Source organism: Garra rufa, chromosome 20 (genome assembly GCF_049309525.1).
Source record: "Garra rufa chromosome 20, GarRuf1.0, whole genome shotgun sequence".
NCBI classification, from domain to species: domain Eukaryota; kingdom Metazoa; phylum Chordata; class Actinopteri; order Cypriniformes; family Cyprinidae; genus Garra; species Garra rufa.
The window spans coordinates 32,113,804-32,132,620 of NC_133380.1; the positions used below are offsets into that span (position 1 = coordinate 32,113,804).

General features: G+C 38.6%; 1 protein-coding gene across 1 annotated transcript in view; it reads right to left on the reverse strand.

Annotated features, from left to right (window-relative positions):
- The window catches only part of ano8b (anoctamin 8b), a 45,712-nt gene that overhangs the window by 7,062 nt on the left and 19,833 nt on the right, over window positions 1–18,817 (reverse strand). The window contains exons 5-15 of the mRNA XM_073826218.1: window positions 13,139–13,235; window positions 12,786–12,902; window positions 11,721–11,848; window positions 11,389–11,550; window positions 10,304–10,456; window positions 9,149–9,275; window positions 8,805–8,860; window positions 8,579–8,653; window positions 5,163–5,900; window positions 1,699–1,890; window positions 1,460–1,591 (exon numbers count right to left, since the gene is read on the reverse strand). Of these exons, the coding sequence (XP_073682319.1) occupies window positions 1,460–1,591; window positions 1,699–1,890; window positions 5,163–5,900; window positions 8,579–8,653; window positions 8,805–8,860; window positions 9,149–9,275; window positions 10,304–10,456; window positions 11,389–11,550; window positions 11,721–11,848; window positions 12,786–12,902; window positions 13,139–13,235 (1,977 nt within the window). The remainder of the gene's footprint in view (window positions 1–1,459; window positions 1,592–1,698; window positions 1,891–5,162; window positions 5,901–8,578; window positions 8,654–8,804; window positions 8,861–9,148; window positions 9,276–10,303; window positions 10,457–11,388; window positions 11,551–11,720; window positions 11,849–12,785; window positions 12,903–13,138; window positions 13,236–18,817) is intronic.

The following is an 18,817-nucleotide window of genomic DNA, read 5'->3' on the forward strand; positions in this document are numbered from 1 at the left end:
AGAAGTCAGTTTAGAAGGAACTTCGGATTTGCTGGCATAGTTTGAGAACTAAACATAGGTACGCTTTATGATTGTACTGGAAGCATAGAAGTAATAATGATTTTTGAAGTGAGTGCAGATGACAAAGCTAATTTCATATGAATCACTGAGGAAGCAGATGGTCTCAGTGGCTAATTTTGGCCCTGAGGGTTTTATAGAAAGCAGCTTTTCTTCTAAAGCCTGGAATACACTACACAAATTTTGTCCAGATTTTTGCTGATTTGCTGACTTCAGTCTGCATATTTTAAGCAGAGCTGACAGATTTCACAGAAAATCACATAGTGTATAATAGACATAGACTCTGAATTGTCTTAATTGAATGTAAACAGTTCATTCATACAGTGTTGTATTTTACAAGTGTTGTATTTTACATTTGATTACTTTATTCAGTTTCTGTAGTATTTAGTACCTGAATACTAGTAGATAGACTTCCCTGGAAAATTGAAAGCATTGTCCATAATTTTTTGTCATAGCAGTCTGAAGATGATCTGATTTGAATTTGGTGAAAATCAGACAAATAGTCTAGGAGGAGTTCAAAAAAGTAGGTTTTTAAATAAAAGGTTAGGAAGTTTGGCAAATTATATGGCTAATACTCACAGTTTTTAGCATTTCTGGAAATTTCATTGTAACTTTAGATCACAAGGTGGCACTGCCCTTAAACATGGTGCCAAAGACACATACCAAGGTTTGTAATGATATGCCAATGTGTTCATAAAAAAAATAGCATTTCACAACAAAAATTCAAAATGGTATGAGCAAATATGGTATGGTTCGAAATGTAAGTATTCCAGTTTTGTGATTTTTGGCCAAACCATTCAGAAGTTATGAGCAAAAATAGAAATTGTTCATATCTCCTGACCACTAGGTGGCGCTGACCTAAAACTAGGCAGGTAGACTCAGGTCATGGTTATTATAAAACACACCAAATTTGATCTCAATACGTTAAAGCGTTGTAGAGATATAGACTTGCGTCCATTTTTGTGCGCTCTTCATCAACTTCGTTTACGTATTATTTGAAAACAGTTTGACTAATCTACTTGAATTACATAACTTTTGGCCAGCTTTGTCTGATGATGATCTAAGCCAATTTTGCTGAACATCAGACAAACAAGTTCGAAAACAGTGTTTTTTTTTTAACTATTAATTGCGAAAAATCTTTTTCAAAGAATTTGAAATGTTAGTGTCCATTTGATTCGGCATTAATTAAGGAATCAAAGGAACAAATGTTTTGCTTCTAAAATGTATGCTTCAAAAGTTAAAATCTATATACATGTATAAAAAAATAAAAACTACTAAAAATGGCAAAAACACAACATAATGACTAAAACATTAAGATTAAAATGAACACAGAAAATATATATAAAAAACAATAGTAACATTAATAGTATGTCAAATATACTAAAGTAACGTTTGTATGTACCTCTAGGATGACGATGGAGATAATGGCCATCTCAGGACTAAGCCAGGGAAACAGTCTCTGCAGCTGCCCACACTGACCAATCAGATAGCAGTTCACTATGATGGCAATCAGACCCATGGCTTCCATCACTGTCTGTGCAATGATACAGGACTTTTAAACAACCTTGTTATATAAACACTCTTAGACTAGCATCAGATGAGTATTATAATGATTTTTAGAGTACTCTAGTGTAGTCTAACCTGCCATTGCCCGATGCTCCCCACCCTTAGGCCGAAAGGTCTCTGTAAGCTGGTGCACAGTTTAAATGCGTCGCTCCGGATCTCAATGATATTGTTGATGAGGGCACACATGGCGGCCAATGGAAAGGCAGAGGAAAAGAGCACCACATATCCAAACTGAACAAACATCTCCTGGTAGTCCTGAAAAGTGTCCTGGAAAGCAATTTAAGGACATTTTGTTTTAGACTTTTAGAGAAAGTATGTCAGGCAGAACAATCTGCTTGCCTGCAGGTAATAGGACAACCATAATCTACGACACACAGAGACATTTGTGATAGAGTACTTCAATTGCAAACCACCCTAGTGAAAAATAAATATACTAAAATGTATTTGAAATATGTTTATTTAATGCTAAGTATACTACAAATACATATTTATGCACTTAATAAAAATACCCTGCAATTTAAGTATACTAAATTAGTATATTTACAGTCTGCTAAATTGGAACAACTGATGTTCTACTTAATGCACTAATGTCAAACTAAAGATACACTGAAGTGGAACTATTGCAAGTATACTTCAGGTATACTTTATATATATTGCATTTAAAGACTGATATTATTCAAAGATCATGCAATCCCTATCAATAGTGACATTGAAACACATTCTAGGCTTAATATTAAGAAATGTGCATTGTGCACAAGCAGTTCCCCAAATAAAGTTTAATTATAATTTTGTATCAGTAGGTCTTGAGCGATATGTCAGTAAATACAGTTGAGGTAAAAAGTTTACATATACCCTGCAGAATCTGTGAAATGTTAATTATTTTACCAAAATTAGAGGTATCATACAAAATGCATGTTATTTTTTATTTAGTACTGACCTGAATACTATATTTCCCATAAAATACATTTACATATAGTCCACAAGAGAAAATAATAGTTGAATTTATAGAAATTACCCCGTTCAAAAGTTTACATACACTTGATTCTCAATACTGTGTTGTTACCTAAATGATCCTGAATGATTTTTGTTTAGTGATAGTTGTTCATGAGTCCCTTGTTTGCCCTTAACCGTTAAACTGCCTGCTGTTCTTCAGAAAAATCCTTCAGGTCCCACAAATTGTTTTCAACCCTTTCCAACAATGACTGTATGCTTCTGAGATCCATCTTTTCACACTCAGGACAACTGAGGGACTCGTATGCAACTATTACAGAAAGTTCAAACCCTCACTGATGCTTCCCCCGAAAAAACAATGCATTAAGAGCCAGGGGGTGAAAACTTTTGAACAGAATGAAAATGTGTACATTTTTCTTATTTTGCCTAAATATCTTTTTTTCATTTAGTACTGTGCTTCAGAAGCTACAGAAGATACTTACATAATAAATACTTACATACAGATACTTAAAATAAATTTACCCTGATCTGAAGTTTTTACCTCACAGCTCTTATTGCATTATGTTTACTTCTGTAATAGTTGCATATGAGTCCCTCAGTTGTCCTCAGTGTGAAAAGATAGATCTCAAAATCAGTCATTGTTGGAAAGGGTTCAAATACACAAAAATGCTAAAAAAAAAAAACAATTTGTGGGACCTGAAGGACTTTTCTGAAGAACAGCAGGCAGTTTAACTGTTCAGGACAAACAAGGGACTCATGAACAACTATCACTAAACAAAATAACACAGCTGTGGATCATTCAGGTAACAACACAGTATTAAGAATCAAGTGTGTGTAAACTTTTGAACGGGGTTCAACTATTATTTTCTCTTGTGGACTATATGTAAACATCTTTTATATGAAATATCTTATTCAGGTCAGTACTAAATAAAAAATAACATGCATTTTGTATGATCCCTCTCATTTTGGTAAAATAATTAACATTTTGCAGATTCTGCAAGGTGCATGTAAACTTTTGACCTCAACAGTATGTTAATATATTTTAACTATACTTAGTGTAATATTATTTATTTCAAATAATATTTATTTATTTATTTTACAAGTTAAAACTTTGTCACCTTTGATCAATTTAATGCGCCTTTGCTAAATAAAAGTATTTATTTATTGTATCTTATTTGTGTACAATCATCTGTTAAACAACAATATACATTCTATGCTACATTCAAAATCATAAATGGCACATTATAATGATGATGAAGGTTAACACTGACTTTAAGACATATGTGACCCTGGACCACAAAACCATTCATAAGGTTAAATTTTACAAAACTGATATATACATCATATGAAAACTCAACAAATAAGCTTTCTATTGATGTATAGTTTGTTAGGATAGGACAATATTTGGCCGAGATACATCTATTTGAAAATCTGGAATCTAAGGGTGCAAAAACATCAAAATACTGAGAAAATCACCTTTAAAGTTGTCCAAATTAAGCTCTTAACAATGCATATTACTAATCAAAAATTACATTTTGATAGGTTTACAGTAGGGATTTTACAAAAAATCTTAATGTAACATGATCTTTACTTAATTTCCTAATGATTTTTGACATAAAAGAAAAATCAATAATTTTGACCCATACAATGTATTTTTGGCTATTGCTACAAATATACCCCAGCGACTTAAGACTGGTTTTGTGGTCCAGGGTCACATATAAATAGTTCATTTAGATATAAATATAAATAGATCATATAAATAGATCATTTACTTTTTATAGTATTTTATATTATGTTATAACTGTTGTGTTACCAGAAGGCAGAAATGAACGCAGGTTTGGAACAACTTGACATAAAGTAAATGGTGTTTTTGTTTTTAGGTGAATTATCCCTTTAAATTAGATTTGAACATTTTCTCAGTTAAACTGTCTGTTATTGCTTGTTTTAGACCAGAGGGAGTAGTTCACTTTCAGAACAAAAATTTACAGATAATGTACTCACCCCCTTGTCATCCAAGATTTTCGTGTCTTTCTTTCTTCAGTCGTAAAGAAATGATGTTTTCTGAGGAAAACATTTCAGGATTTCTCTCCATATAATGGACTTCTATGGTGCCCCCGAGTTTGAACTTCCAAAATGCAGCTTCAAAGGGCTCTAAACGATCACAGCCGAGGGAAGAAGGGTCTTATCTAGCGAAACGATGGGTTATTTTCTAAAAACATTTAGAACTTATATACTTTTGTCAACACAGAGTACACACAGAGCTAGACAAGACATTTGAGGTTAAATAATATATAATTTGTCTTTTTTTTTTTTTTAGAAAATAACGATCGTTTCACTAGATAAGACCCTCGGCTGGGATCATTTAGAGCCCTTTGAAGCTGCATTTTGGAAGTTCAAACTCAGAGGCACCATAGAAGTCCATTATATGGAGAATAATCCTGAAATGTTTTCCTCAAAAAACATCATTTCCTTACGACTGAAGAAAGAAAGATATGAACATCTTGGATGACAAAGGGGGTGAGTACATTATTTGTAAAGAGAAAAAATTAAACCAAAATATAAGTAAGACGTCTGATGTGTCATCTGACCTGGCATGTTTGCATGCAGCTCTCCATCTCAGCCTGTGTTAGTGTGGTGGTTTCTTGCTCCTCAGGAGGATCCATCCACGAATCTCTCTTGGTCTTACTGTCTGCTCTCTCTAAGCTCCGCCCCCTCTTCCTGAGTCTGACTGACGTGCTGTTCTCCACTCCCGCTGACAGCGGCTCAGCTGTCAGCTCCTTCATCTCCTGAACCCCATTTTCTTCATCATCATCGCACATCTCAAAAACCGAGGCAGGATCCATGCCCCTCTCCACCATGGTGGGGCTCCCCTCCTCCAAGAAGCTGTCGTCCACTGGGCTGACACAGCTTGCGGACTTGCGCTCCACCTTCTCAATGAAACTGACCTTCCGTAGCTTCAGGCCGCAGTCGATGAGGCTCTCCGATTCATTATCTTCTTCACTGTGCCTCTCTCCAGGCTCTTCCTCCACATCCTCATCCGGGACGCCGCAGCCACCATTTAGACACTTGCGTTCTCGTCTCTCCTGAGGGCCCTCTTCGCCCATCTGTGGCCTGCGCAGGCCTGACCCGAGCACGGTGGGGTCGCTGGGCGACACCTGCGCTCGTCCTGCTGCGAGCCGCCCGTATTTGAGCAGCGCAGACACCAGCAGCTCCCAAACGGCCCGCAGTGTGAGCTCACCCAGTCGGTGCCGCTCAGCCAGGTACGGCTGCAGGACTTCCTTCATGTTCTGCACAAACTGCCGGATAATCAGCAGTGTGGCCAGCATCTACAAGAATAGGGACAATAAAATGTTACAGAAAGTTCAAACGCTCACTGATGCTTCAGAAGAAAAAAACAATGCATTAAGAGCCTAGGGTGTAAACTTTTGAACAAAATAAACATGTCTACATTTTCCTAATTTTGCCTAAATATAATTTTTTTTCTTTTAGTACTGCCCTTCAAATTCAAAGGTTTGCTCTTAATGCATCGTTTTTCCTTCTGAAGCATCAGTGGGTGTTTGAACCTTCTTTAAGGGTGTACTCACACTAGGCAGTTTGAACCGTGCCCGAGTGCGTTTGACCACTAAAGTGCGGTTCGTTTGACTAGTGTGAGTGCTCCGAACCGTGCCCGGGCGCGGCTCGTTTAGCCGTCCCTGGCCCGCTTGGAAGAGGTGGGCCAGAGCACGGTTCAGTTGGACTCGGGCGCGGTTCGCATGCAGTGTGAGCGCTAACCGTGCTGGAGCACGGAACAGGACGCGTGATGTCGCGTTTTTGCGAGGTAATCAGCGTTTTTATAGTCCATAATCAAAGCTGCAAAGTCCTTGCTGCACTTCAGCTGGTAATTAAAAACCTCCTCGTACGAACAGCAAGATTGCGCGGAAATTTTCGTGCCACAAAGGCGAAAGACCTGTTTAATAATAGGCTGTGAGAGGGCTTTGGACCACCGCGGACCAAACGATTTAAAATAATTATCCACAAAGTAAAGTATTTCGCGTTCAGCGCGAGCGTTGCTCTTCCTGTTTATCCTGAAACCATCGCAACATAATGACGTAACCGTGCTCCGGCACGAATGCTGAAACCCTATGTGAGTGCAGGCCAGAGGGGGAGTGGGGAGGGGGGACAATCGTACTCGAGCCCGGTTCACAGCAACCGTGCCTAGTGTGAGTACACCCTAATAGTTGGATATGAGTCTCTCAGTTGTCCTCAGTGTGAAAAGGTAGATCTCAAAATCATACAGTCATTGTTGGAAAGGGATCAAATACACAATAATGCTGAAAAATCTGAGGGATTTTTCTGGAGAACAGCGGGCAGTTTAACTGTTTAGGACAAACAAGAGACTTGTGAACAACTGTCACTAAAAAAAAGCTGTGGATAATTCAGGTAAGAAGTAATAGGGTAGGGTAATTTTATAAATTCAAGTATTATTTTCTCTTGTGGGCTATATGTAAATGTCTTTTTATGTGAAATATTTTATTTAGGTCAGTACTAAATAAAAAATAACATGCATTTTGTATGATCCCTCTTATTTTAGTAAAATAATTAACATTTTACAGATTCTGCAAGGTGTGTGTAAAGTTTTGACTTCAACTGTATATAAACAATATAAAAATACAGTAAAAACTAAAAGAAAATATGAAAAATTCAGCAAGTTGTCAATGCAACATTTCTCATTTTCATGTAGTTTCAGTTGATGTAAATATGAAATAAAAAATGAATAAAATTCAATAATATTACATAAAAAACCTTTGTCACTTAAAATGAAATACATAATATAAACTATATAAACATACAATAAAAAACTAAAAATTAAAATATGAAAAACATTTTTGGCTAGGTGCCAGTGCAACATTTCTCATTTTCATTTAGTTGATGTAAATATGAAAATAATATGAAATGATATGAATATGAAAATAAAAGACTCAAATTCTATAAATGATAATGAAATAAAATTCCATAAAATCCGTTGTCACTTGAAATAAAATATATACAATAAAAAAAAATATATAAACTATATAAAAAATTAAATCAAAACTCAAATAAAACATGAAAAAAGCAGCTAGTTGCCAATGCAACATTTCTCATGTTCTGTTAGATTAATCTTAAAATTAAATAAAACGAAATTATGAAAAAATCCCATAAAAAACCTTTGTCACTTGAAATAAAATATATAAACTATATAAAAAAGTACAATAAAAAGATACAAATAGATTTGTACATCATCTGAAAGCTGAATAAATAGCTTTCCATTAATGTATGGATTGTTAGGATATGACAATATTTGGCCGAGATACAATTATTTTAAAATCTGGAATCTGAGGGTGCAAAGAAATCAAAATTTTGATTTTCAAGATTTTTCTAAAATGAAATTTATACTTTAATTCAGCAAGGATCCATTAAGTTGATCAAAAGTGACAGTAAATACATTTATAACATTACAAAAGAATTATATTTTAAATAAATGCTGTCATCGTAAACTTTCTTTTCATCAAAGAAAAAAACAGTTAATTTAAATTGTAATAATATTTCAAAATAATACCGTATTACTGTATTTACTGTAATTTTACTGTATTTTTGATCAAATAAATCATCCTTGGTGAGCATATATATATATATATATATATATATATATTAAAACCGACCCAATTTTAAAAAGTTTTAAATATGAAGGTAAATTTGAAGTTTGTAATATGAAGTTTTCATATATATAATAACATGTGACATATATATTATGATATGTGTATGTGTGTGTGTGTGTATATATATATATATATATATAACAAATACACATTTTTGTAAATATCACTGCCTTTCTTTTTTTGTTAGAGACAAGCACACTGATTTCAGTTCATAATATTTACATAATGCCAAATTACTTGTTTTACTTGTTGTTACTTGTTTTTCTGTGGTGTGGTTTCAGTAAGAACCGTAGAGCAAATATTCACATCCTCCATACAGAAACTCTCACCTCTTTCAGACGCTCCATGTCTTTGAGGTAGAATCCAATATAGAAAAGGCTGAGATAAGAATTTACAAACTGAAACTGAGAAAGAAGGAGAACATTTCAGAAGCAAAATGTGAATTATCAGTGCAGTTTTTGCAAAAGATTCATGATTATTTAAAAAAACCCAGTCTGGTCATTAAACATTTAATATATAAATGATTTATTAATTTATTTTTCCATTGATACTTACAAGAACCATTTTGATAATGAGATTTTTCTCATAGGCACTCTGGAGTCTGTAGTTTTCTGTGGGAAACAGAAGATATAGATATTAGTATTCACCTCACAGGGGCCTAACAGCTAGTGTTTGTTTTTGTTCTCCTTCTCACTCCTGCGTTTGGCTTCTGGAGGGCTGTATTTTCCAAAATCCAGACGACAATGTGTTTACTACTTACTACTACAAACTTCAAAACCAAAACTTTAGTTTAATGCAAAATTCCCTTCTAAAATTCAGTTTTTTAAATACAGTGTTCATGAACACTTCAAATAAAAATAAATGATCGGATATAAACTTCCAGATATCCTGTGACTCACCCATGTCATTTAGCCAGCAGGCGATCTTTCTGTACACCTCATCACACGCCGTCACAGTGATGGCCAACATGATTTTAGGGATGAATCTTGCTACACGTGGAAGCTCCTTAATCCCCATCACAAATTCCTGCCAGAGATCACTTCATTACAACTCACATTACAGGAACTATTTTCTATTTGCACTCTAATATTTACACTTTGCGCTAATATGTACATCTACAGTATCTCACAAAAGTGAGTACACCCCTCACATTTCAGCAACCATTTTAGTATATCTTCTCAAGGGACAATACTATAGAAATGAAACTTGGATATATCTTAGAGTAGTCAATGTGCAGCTTCTACAGCAGAATAGATTTACAGTCCTCTGAAAATTACTTAACATACAGCTATTATTGTCAAAATAGCTGGGAACAAAAGTGAGTACACTCTTTCAAGGTGCAGAACCTGGCTTCAAAAAACAGATGCATGAGTGCTGCCAGCATTGCTTTAAAGGTTGCAGAAGTAGAAGGTCAGCTTGTCAGTGCTCTGACCATATGTCGCACACTGCAACAAGTCGGTTTGCATAGGCGTCATCCCAGAAGGAAGCCTCATCTGAAGCTGGCTCACAAGAAAGCCTGCAAGCGGTTTGCTGAAGACAACCAATCCAAGAGCATGAATTACTAGAACCATGTCCTGTGGTCTGATCAGACTATAAGATAAACTTGTTTGGCTCAGATGGTGTCCAGCAAGTGTGGCGATGCCCTGGTGAGGAGTACCAAGAAAATTGTTTCTTGCCTACAGTCTGCACCGATCAATCGTTGTATGACATCAAAGTACCGCAAGAGCTATAGTGCAGAGCAGACGGCTCCATGCCTTTGAAACGCTTTCGCAGTACTTTGAAGTCATACAACAATCAATCGGCACAGCACAAACAACCACCACCTGGTTATTTTAGGCAATTTAGAAATCTTGTGCAGAATGTCCCCCTGGGAAGTGGTGCGTCTGGTCACCTTAGTATAAGGCATATCTTGGGTCCTGTTACTTGTCATCATCTGTTATAAATGATTTTAATCTGCATTCATAATAATTAGAAAACATTGCAAAATAGGCTGTTAGACCGCAGGACACGTCAGCTACCATAATTCGGTTTGTGTGAGAGCGTGTGTAACTCACCTGAAGCTCAAAGCAGACGAGCATGGCCAGAAATACAAAGCAAAGGCATAATATACAGACAGGAAAGCTGACCAGCCATCTGAACACTCTCCTCCTCCACGGTGGGTAATAAAACTCTTCACAGCCCGTCACAGGACTGCACCGCTTCACCCCCTGAGCAGAAGAGCAAGAGAGAGAAAAAAAAAAAGGATTCCCTTTAAAAGTCAGTTGCTCTTGCACCAAGTGTATTTACAAAGATTGAACGCTTCTCCAACATTTTTTTACTTTGCAATCCTTTCATTTTTTATATTTGGCATGTTTGTGTGCCTCTGTGGGTCCTTGTGTGCGTAATAAGCAGAGTGTACACACGTTTTAATAAATATACACCTTTAAATAAATAATATTTTGCGCTATTGACTTTAGACCAGGTTTTAGTTGGTCAATGATGCAATTATATTTAGTTGCCTCAAAATAGCAATGCGCCAACAATGCACCTGAACACACCACATAATTAACCTTATTGTTGTCACAGTCTGATGGGTTGAGGAGTGGAGATCCGGAGTAGATGAAATAAACAGTTTATTAAATCAAATACTGAAAATACAAACAAACCAAAACCAGGAGTAAGAAATGAGAACATGTAACGTTATCGACTAACAAAGGGGAGTGAGCAGAACCAGACTTATATACACTGAAACAGGGGTGTGGTTACAAACGAGATAACAAGGATAACAAGGGGGAAATACAAATATGGGCAAGAACAAACCAACTGAACACGAACCAAAAGGGGGAGATAAGGACTAAACCAAAAATGACTAGAAACAGAAGGGGAGAAAACACTGGGAGAACAGAAATACAAGACTAAAACCTGACAATTGTAAAGTGTTACCTAATTATTTGTGCAATGTTGAACCAAAATACTTCTTTCTAAAGCTACTTTTTGTAATGGCTATTCAGTGCTTTTCTCATTTAACACAATCTTTTTGGGGTAATTTATCAGCCAGAAATTGATGTGCAATTAATATGCTATTAATTAACATATTAATTGCACATTTTATAATTAATTAGATAAAAATTCTTAATCGCTTGACAGCCCTAGTCATTACCCTGAACTGAGGTCTGGGTTCCTCCAGTGACTCAGTTGGGGTGTCCAGTGTACCCCACTTATAGGCGAGCTCTGCTCCTCTGCGTTTCCAGCGCTCCAGGAACAACGTGGCCCACACCACATTAAACAGAGCAAACACCACACAACAGATATCCCTGCTGGTCTGAGATCATAGCAACAGAAAAATATCAATCACATGAACAACACAAGAATCCAGTTTTAAGATATCATTCCATACATGACATTTAATTAATCTCAGATTCATAGTACAGCTTCAAAACTCTTGAAATATAGTGGATAAGTCACATTTATGATGTTTAAGTGGTCAAATACCTGATCTGATTCTGTGAGCATCCACAATACAAAGCCAATAACGGCTGGATACAACATGGAAGTGGTGTAGAAACCCAGCCAGGCGAAGTACATGGCAATCTTCACGCCAAAATAATCACAAATGTCGTCTAACAAAACAAACAACATGCAGAAACGAATTAAAATTGGTAAAAACTTTTAGATAAAAAAATTGTAAAAAGTATCAAATCAGTTGGAAGACCATCTTAAAATTATAGTTTACCCAAAAATGAAAATTACCTGATGATTTACTCACCCTCAAGCCATCCTAGGTGTGTATGACTCTTACAAGCTTTATAATGGCAGTGAATGGGTGCATTCATCCATCATAAAAAGTGGTCCACATGGCTCCAGGGGGTTAATAAAGGCCTTCTGAAGTGAATCGATGCGTTTGTGTAAGACAAATATCCATAATTAAAACTTTATAAACTGTAATCTCTAGCTTCCGCTAACTGTTGTACACATGTTACTGAGAGAGTAGGACGTAGGCATAGCCTAAGCTCAGGTGAGAATATGCTAGTCTCATGAAAACCAAGTTTTGTTGACAGCAAAGGAAAGCCAGAGTCCTTTTGGTGTATATCGAAACCCTCAGACATTTTTCTTTACAAGTCCTCATTTTGTACTTATAATTTGTGACCGGAGTTTTGTTCTCTTCACAGTGTTCGTCACCGCATTCAGTCATTCAAATATGGATGTTTTTCATACACAAACCCATCGATTTGCTTCAGAAGACCTTTAATTAAATCCTGTGACCATGTGGAGCACTTTTTATGATGGATGGATGCACTTTATTGGACTCAACAGCCATTCACTGCCATTATAAAGCTTGGAAGAGCCAGTACATTTTTTAATATAACTCTGATTGTATTCATCTGAAAGAGAAAAGTCATATACACCTAGGATGGCCTAAGGGTGAGTAAACCATGGGGCCATTTTCATTTTTAGGTGCACTATCCCTTTAAGAGCAGCTTAAACTAATTATAAAATAACTAAGCCCTCCAAAACACATTATATTTCAGTGTTGACTTTTCAATGCTATCTACTAACCCAGTGGCTGTTTTTCACACACAGCCTGCACCCACGACTTCATCAGCTGTCCCAGAATCCTCTGCTCATGAAGCGGGAAGACTTGCTGGATCACACCTCGCGCCCTCAGCTCAGGAACTGGAACATACACACACAGTTCACGCTCACTAACACACACACACAACATGAACAGGTATTCAAAACTTGGGCAAAACTTTTCCTTCCAGAAACGTTCACTTACATCTGTCACCAGCAACATATAAAACCTCATATGTAAAGGTGAGCGACTTATACATACAGTACATACAGGCCACTGGTACAGATCAGGCACACACTTCTCAGGCCTCTCAGGAAGTCTAATGAGAAGAACTCACTGATTGGCTGCCCTTCCAGGAAGCGGATGTTGTGAAGGGCCTCCCCATGTTTAGCTCTGAGATTGTCCAGCCAGTACTTCATTATGCTTTGTCGTTCCTGTGATATGGAAAGAATATGCTTCAATCTTTAATAATGTTCACATTAAATGTATAACCCAAATCGATGTCTCAGTGTAATAGCTTGATTCCTTCACAGAATATAATGGATTAAATACAAAATTAGCTCTACTGACAATGTCCGTGATGTTGAAAAAACAAATTTGTCTCTCAGTTTATAAACAAAAAATGCAAAGTTCTGTCATGAAAATCTAGATGGCTCATGTGATAGCAGGCTCATAGGGTCAAACTCAATCTGACATAATGACATCAATATTCACATGACACTGCTGAGTTGTTTCTTTTCCAATCCGCAGCCAATAATCTTGCTGCTCAACATTTAAATATTAGGCTAGTGCTTGCTGTAGCAGTTGCAGAACATTTCAGTAACCCTCAACCTTCCCCAGCTCCACCTGTATAGATCTTCGAGGTAATTTCATGTATGTTATATATGAGAGTTTTCATATACAGTCAAGCCCGAAATTATTCATACCCCTGGCAAATATTGACTTAAAGTTACTTTTATTCAACCAGCAAGTTTTTTTTTTTTTTTACTGGAAATGACACAGGTATCTCCCAAAAGATAATAAATCGATGTACAAGAGGCATCATTGTGGAAAAAAATATTTCTCAGCTTTTATTTACATTTGAACAAAAAGTGGCATGTCCGAAATTATTCATAACCTTCTCAATAATCAATACAAAAGCCTTTATTGGCTATTACAGCAAACGCTTCCTATAATTGCTGACCAGCTTTTTGCATGTCTCCACTGGTATTTTTGCCCATTCATCTTTAGCGATGAGCTCCAACTCTTTCAGGTTGGAGGGTCTCCTTGCCATCACCCTGATCTTTAGCTCCCTCCACAGATTCTCAATTGGATTTAAGTCAGGACTCTGGCTGGGCCACTGCAAAACGTTAATGTTTTCGTCTGCTAACCATTGCTTCACCACTTTTGCTGTGTGTTTTGGGTCGTTGTCGTGCTGAAATGTCCACTGGTGCACAATGCCATTTCGTTGAGAATTTTGATGTATTGCTCCTTTTTCATGGTGCCGTTTACTGTGATTAGTTTCCATGGTCCTCCGGCTGAAAAACACCCCCAAAACATTAGGTTCCCACCACCATGTTTGACAGTGGGGATGGTGTTCTTAGGGTTGAACGCTTCTCCTTTTTTACGGCAAATGAAGGCTACATCATTGTGGCCAAACAATTACATTTTTGTTTCTTCTGACCATAAAACAGAAGATCAGAAGTCTTCTTTGTCCAGATGAGCATTTGCAAAGGCCAAGCGGGCTTTTGTGTGCCTTATCTGGAGAAGTGGTGTCCTCCTTGGTCTGCGTCTGTGGAACCCAGCGGTGTGCAGTGTCCGTTGGATTGTTTGCCTTGAGATGTTACCACCAGCAGAGCCCAGATTCATCAGGATGGCCTTGGTGGTGATCCTTGGATTCTTTTTTACCTCTCTCACTATCCTCCTGGCCAGCACAGGTGTCACTTTTGGCTTCCGACCACGTCCTCTGAGATTTTTCACAGTGCGGAACGTCTTGTATTTTTTAATAATACTTTGCACTGTAGCCACTGGAACTTCAAAACATTTAGATATGGTCTTATAGCCCTTTCCTTTCTTGTGAGCAGCCACAATGCGCAGCTGCAGGTTCTCAGTAAGCTCCTTTTTCTTAGCCATGACTGTCCACAAACCAACAGCAGAGAGCTTCTGATTTTCACCTGTTGCGTTGATTAAAACAGCTGTTCCCAATGAATCAGGGTAATTAGGATGCTTTAGAACAGCTTGGACTATTTGGAATGGTATAGAACTTTGGATTTTCCCATAGACTGTGACAGTTTGCAAAGGGTATGAATAATTTTGGACATGCCACTTTTTGTTCAAATGTAAATAAAAGCTGAGAATTTTTTTTTTTCACAATGATGCCTCTTGTACATCATCTTAATATCTTTTGGGAGAAGCCTGTGTCATTTAAAAAAAACTTGCTGGTTAAATAAAAGTAACTTTAAGTCAGAATTTGCCAGGGGTATGAATAATTTCGGGCTTGACTGTATGTTTCATAAATGTTACACAGCAGTATTATTTGCTACAATTCTACCTGATTTAACCCATAGAAATGTTGTTGTTTTGTTGGTATAAATTAAGGTATTTATTAGGGCTGCTGTAATGCCAGCCCAGCAGAGGGAGCCCTCACCCAGTCAGACAGTTGCTGCTCCCTCTGCTGCTTCGTTGGTTATTTCCTGTCTGTCAGCCATTTAAGGAAGGCCATGCCAAACACACAGTGCGAAGTATTGTTTTGCTCTTGCAGACTCTACCAAGCGTTTTCCTTGTTTCATTGCCCTGTTTTCTAGTCATAGTCATAGTCTTAGGCCCAATCCCAATTCTATTTTCTACCCCTTCGCCTACCCCTCGCCCCTTCCCCTTGTCCCTTGAAACAAAGTGTAAAGGGGAAGGGCTAAAATATTTCCCCTAAGAAATGGGACACCACTACAACACTGTTATACGTCATCATAGGTTGTCGCTAGTTCCTAATGTTACGTCAGAGGACATGCGCAGATGTTTATCACTCATTCCAAGATGTCAAAATGTTGTCATGTTTCAAAAAGTACAAATGTACGGTGTACGCACTGTTCATTCACATGTGGTCATAAGCAAAACAAACAACGTATTATCACATGCGCGGCAAATTGCTAATCAGTGTAGTGGTGCCTGGAGAAGTATACTTCATTTGAACGTGTTCATTTTCTGGATCCTTGGACTAAAATGTTTACAGGGGTTCACTTGTTTAAGAAATTCCTGATCGTAAAAATCAGCTTCTTTTTATTTGTAAGGTATCGTTTTTATTATTATGTACTGATTTAAATTACTGGTGCGGTAGACGTATTGGGCGCATGCTGGTGCATTAGGCACAATCATCAAATACATTTCAAAGCAAGCCGGCTCCACGGTCCGAACTGCATCATCACTGCCTTTATTAGGGGTTTTTAGCGAATATTTGCAATTATTCACATGACTGGATGTGGTGGACTGCCATGATTTTGGCGAATGCAGGACACTACTGAATAATGCGCATCAGAGGGGATTTAAAAAGTGAAAGTGTGTATACACCATATACCTGCGTACACCCTCCACTACACCACCGTTGCAAATTGCCGTGCCACTGGTCTTTCATGTTTCTAACATGCAGTCAAGTGTAAATGACATAAAAATATATTTTGTAATATCGTGCAATCAGTGCTATCTGCTAGCAAACTTTAGCGATTTTTTGCAAACGTTTATTTACAAAACAACACCATAAACACAAACACAAGATTGAAGGTAATATACATATAATGAAACATTGTCATCAAAATCCTTATTAAAGGCAAAAATTACTTATATTTACGAGTCTGCTTGCTCGAGTGAGCAGCCATGTTGGAAATTTCTCTTAGCCCTTCGTTTGAAGTGAGGTCCTGAAAAATCTTCGTTTGGAGGGCTATCTGGCCCTTCCCCTTACCCCTACCCCTCCAACCAAAAGAGAAATGAGACACCCCTACCCCTTCACGTGAACGCGCCAAACGGAGGGGTAGGGCTAAGTGTAGGGCTAAGGGGTAGAATTGGGATTGAGCCTTAGTCATAGTTTTGCCTGGTTTCATTGTCTTGTTTATTTTGCTACTTTGGACTGCTCACTTGGATTTTGACTCACGCCTGTATTTCCGGATTACTCTTTTGTCTTGCCCTGGACATTCCTGTTTGCTGGTATTGGATCCTGCCTGTTTGACCACGATCTGTAAAATAAAGCTTGCAATTGGATCTATCCACGCTGTTGTCGAGTCCGATTGTTACAGAATACTTCGCCAATACACAGATCCAGCAGCTTCATCCTCAGCCATGGACCCAATCGACCAGCTTTTGCATCTGCAACAAGGAGACTCATCTATCGAGGATTACGTCTACCAGATCTGCGAACAATGCTACCAGGTACCACTATATGATGAAGTGTTCTTAAAAGATCTGTTTAGTTTTGGACTGAATGAGCCAACTAAATCTATGTTGCCTGGAGGAAAGGTAAAATGCAGGCTGGAGGACCTGATGGATTATGCTCTACTGTTATGTGGCTCTCTGTTTACTGTGGGTGTTGCAGAAGAGGACAGTGATTTTTCCACAGCTACTGCCAGCCCAGAGCCACAGCACAAGATGTCTGCTAGCCCAGAGCCACAGCACAAGATGTCTGCTAACCCAGAGCCACAGCACAAGATGTCTGCTAGCCCAGAGCCACAGCACAAGATGTCTGCTAGCCCAGAGCCTGTTCACAAGATGGCCACCCTTCCAGAGCCTGTTCACAAGATGGCCGCCCTTCCAGAGCCTGTTCACAAGATGGCCTTCCTTACAGAGCCTGTTCACAAGATGGCTGTCCTTCCAGAGCCTGTCGCAAAGATGGCCGCCGCCACGCCAGAGCCCAAGATTGTCGTCGAAATGGCTGCAGCATCACACCCTCATGTTTCCATGGCTTATCAGAGACTAATATCCAGCTTGGAGGACCCACCACTGCTGTCAGCACGAACATTCGGTCTCTTACTGTCAGCACCTGCCAAGTCTGCGACCACTAAAGCCACATCAGTCAAGCCAGCGCCCGCTCATGTCACGTCAGCCAAGCCACAGAATGTTCACGTCATGTCTTCTGCTTCTGAGTCTGCATCTATCATGGCTGTCCTTCCAGATGTGGTTCCTCAGTCAAGTCCCGTCCCAGCAGCGGTTCCTGCAAAGTCAAGTCATGTCCTGGCTGCTGTTCCTGCAAGGTCAAGTCACATCACCGCTGCTGTTCCTGTAAAGTCAAGTCACGTCACAGCTGCTGTTCCTGCCAAGTCAAGTCATGTCACAGCTGCTGTTTCTGCAAAGTCAAGTTACGTCACAGCAGCTGTTCCTTCAGAGTCAAGTCAAGACACAGCTTCACTTTCTGAATCAAGTCAAGACATAGCTATACTTCCTGAATCAAGTCAAAGACACCACTTCACATCCTAAGCCAAGTCAAGCAGCACTTCCTGAGCCAAGTCGAGCAGCACTTCCTGAGTCAGGTCAAGACACCGCTTCATATCCTGAGTCAAGCCAAGACACCGCCTTACATTCGGAGGCAAGTCAAGACATAACAGCACTCCCCGAGTCAAGCCAAGACAAAGTTTCACACCCTCAGTCAAGTCAAGACACCGCTTCATATCCTGAGTCAAGCCAAGACACCGCTTCATATCCTGAAGCAATTCAAGACATAACAGCACTCCCTGAGTCAAGTCAAGACAAAGTTTCACACCCTCAGTCGAGTCAAGACACCCCAACACTTCCAGACTCCAAGCTAGTTACAGCAGCACTTTCAGGGTCACATCAAGACACTACAGTGCCTCCTGAATCATGTCAAGTCACAGTTGTTCCCTCCGAGCCAAGTCAAGTCACAGCTGTTCCTGTCACGCCAAGTCAAGTCACAGCTGTCCCAGCCACGCCAAGTCACAGCTGTTCCTGTCACGCCAAGTCAAGACACAGTCATTCCTTCAGGGCCAAGTCACGTCTCGCCTGAGCGTCCAGAGCCAAGTCACGTCTCTGAAACCCTTGTCTA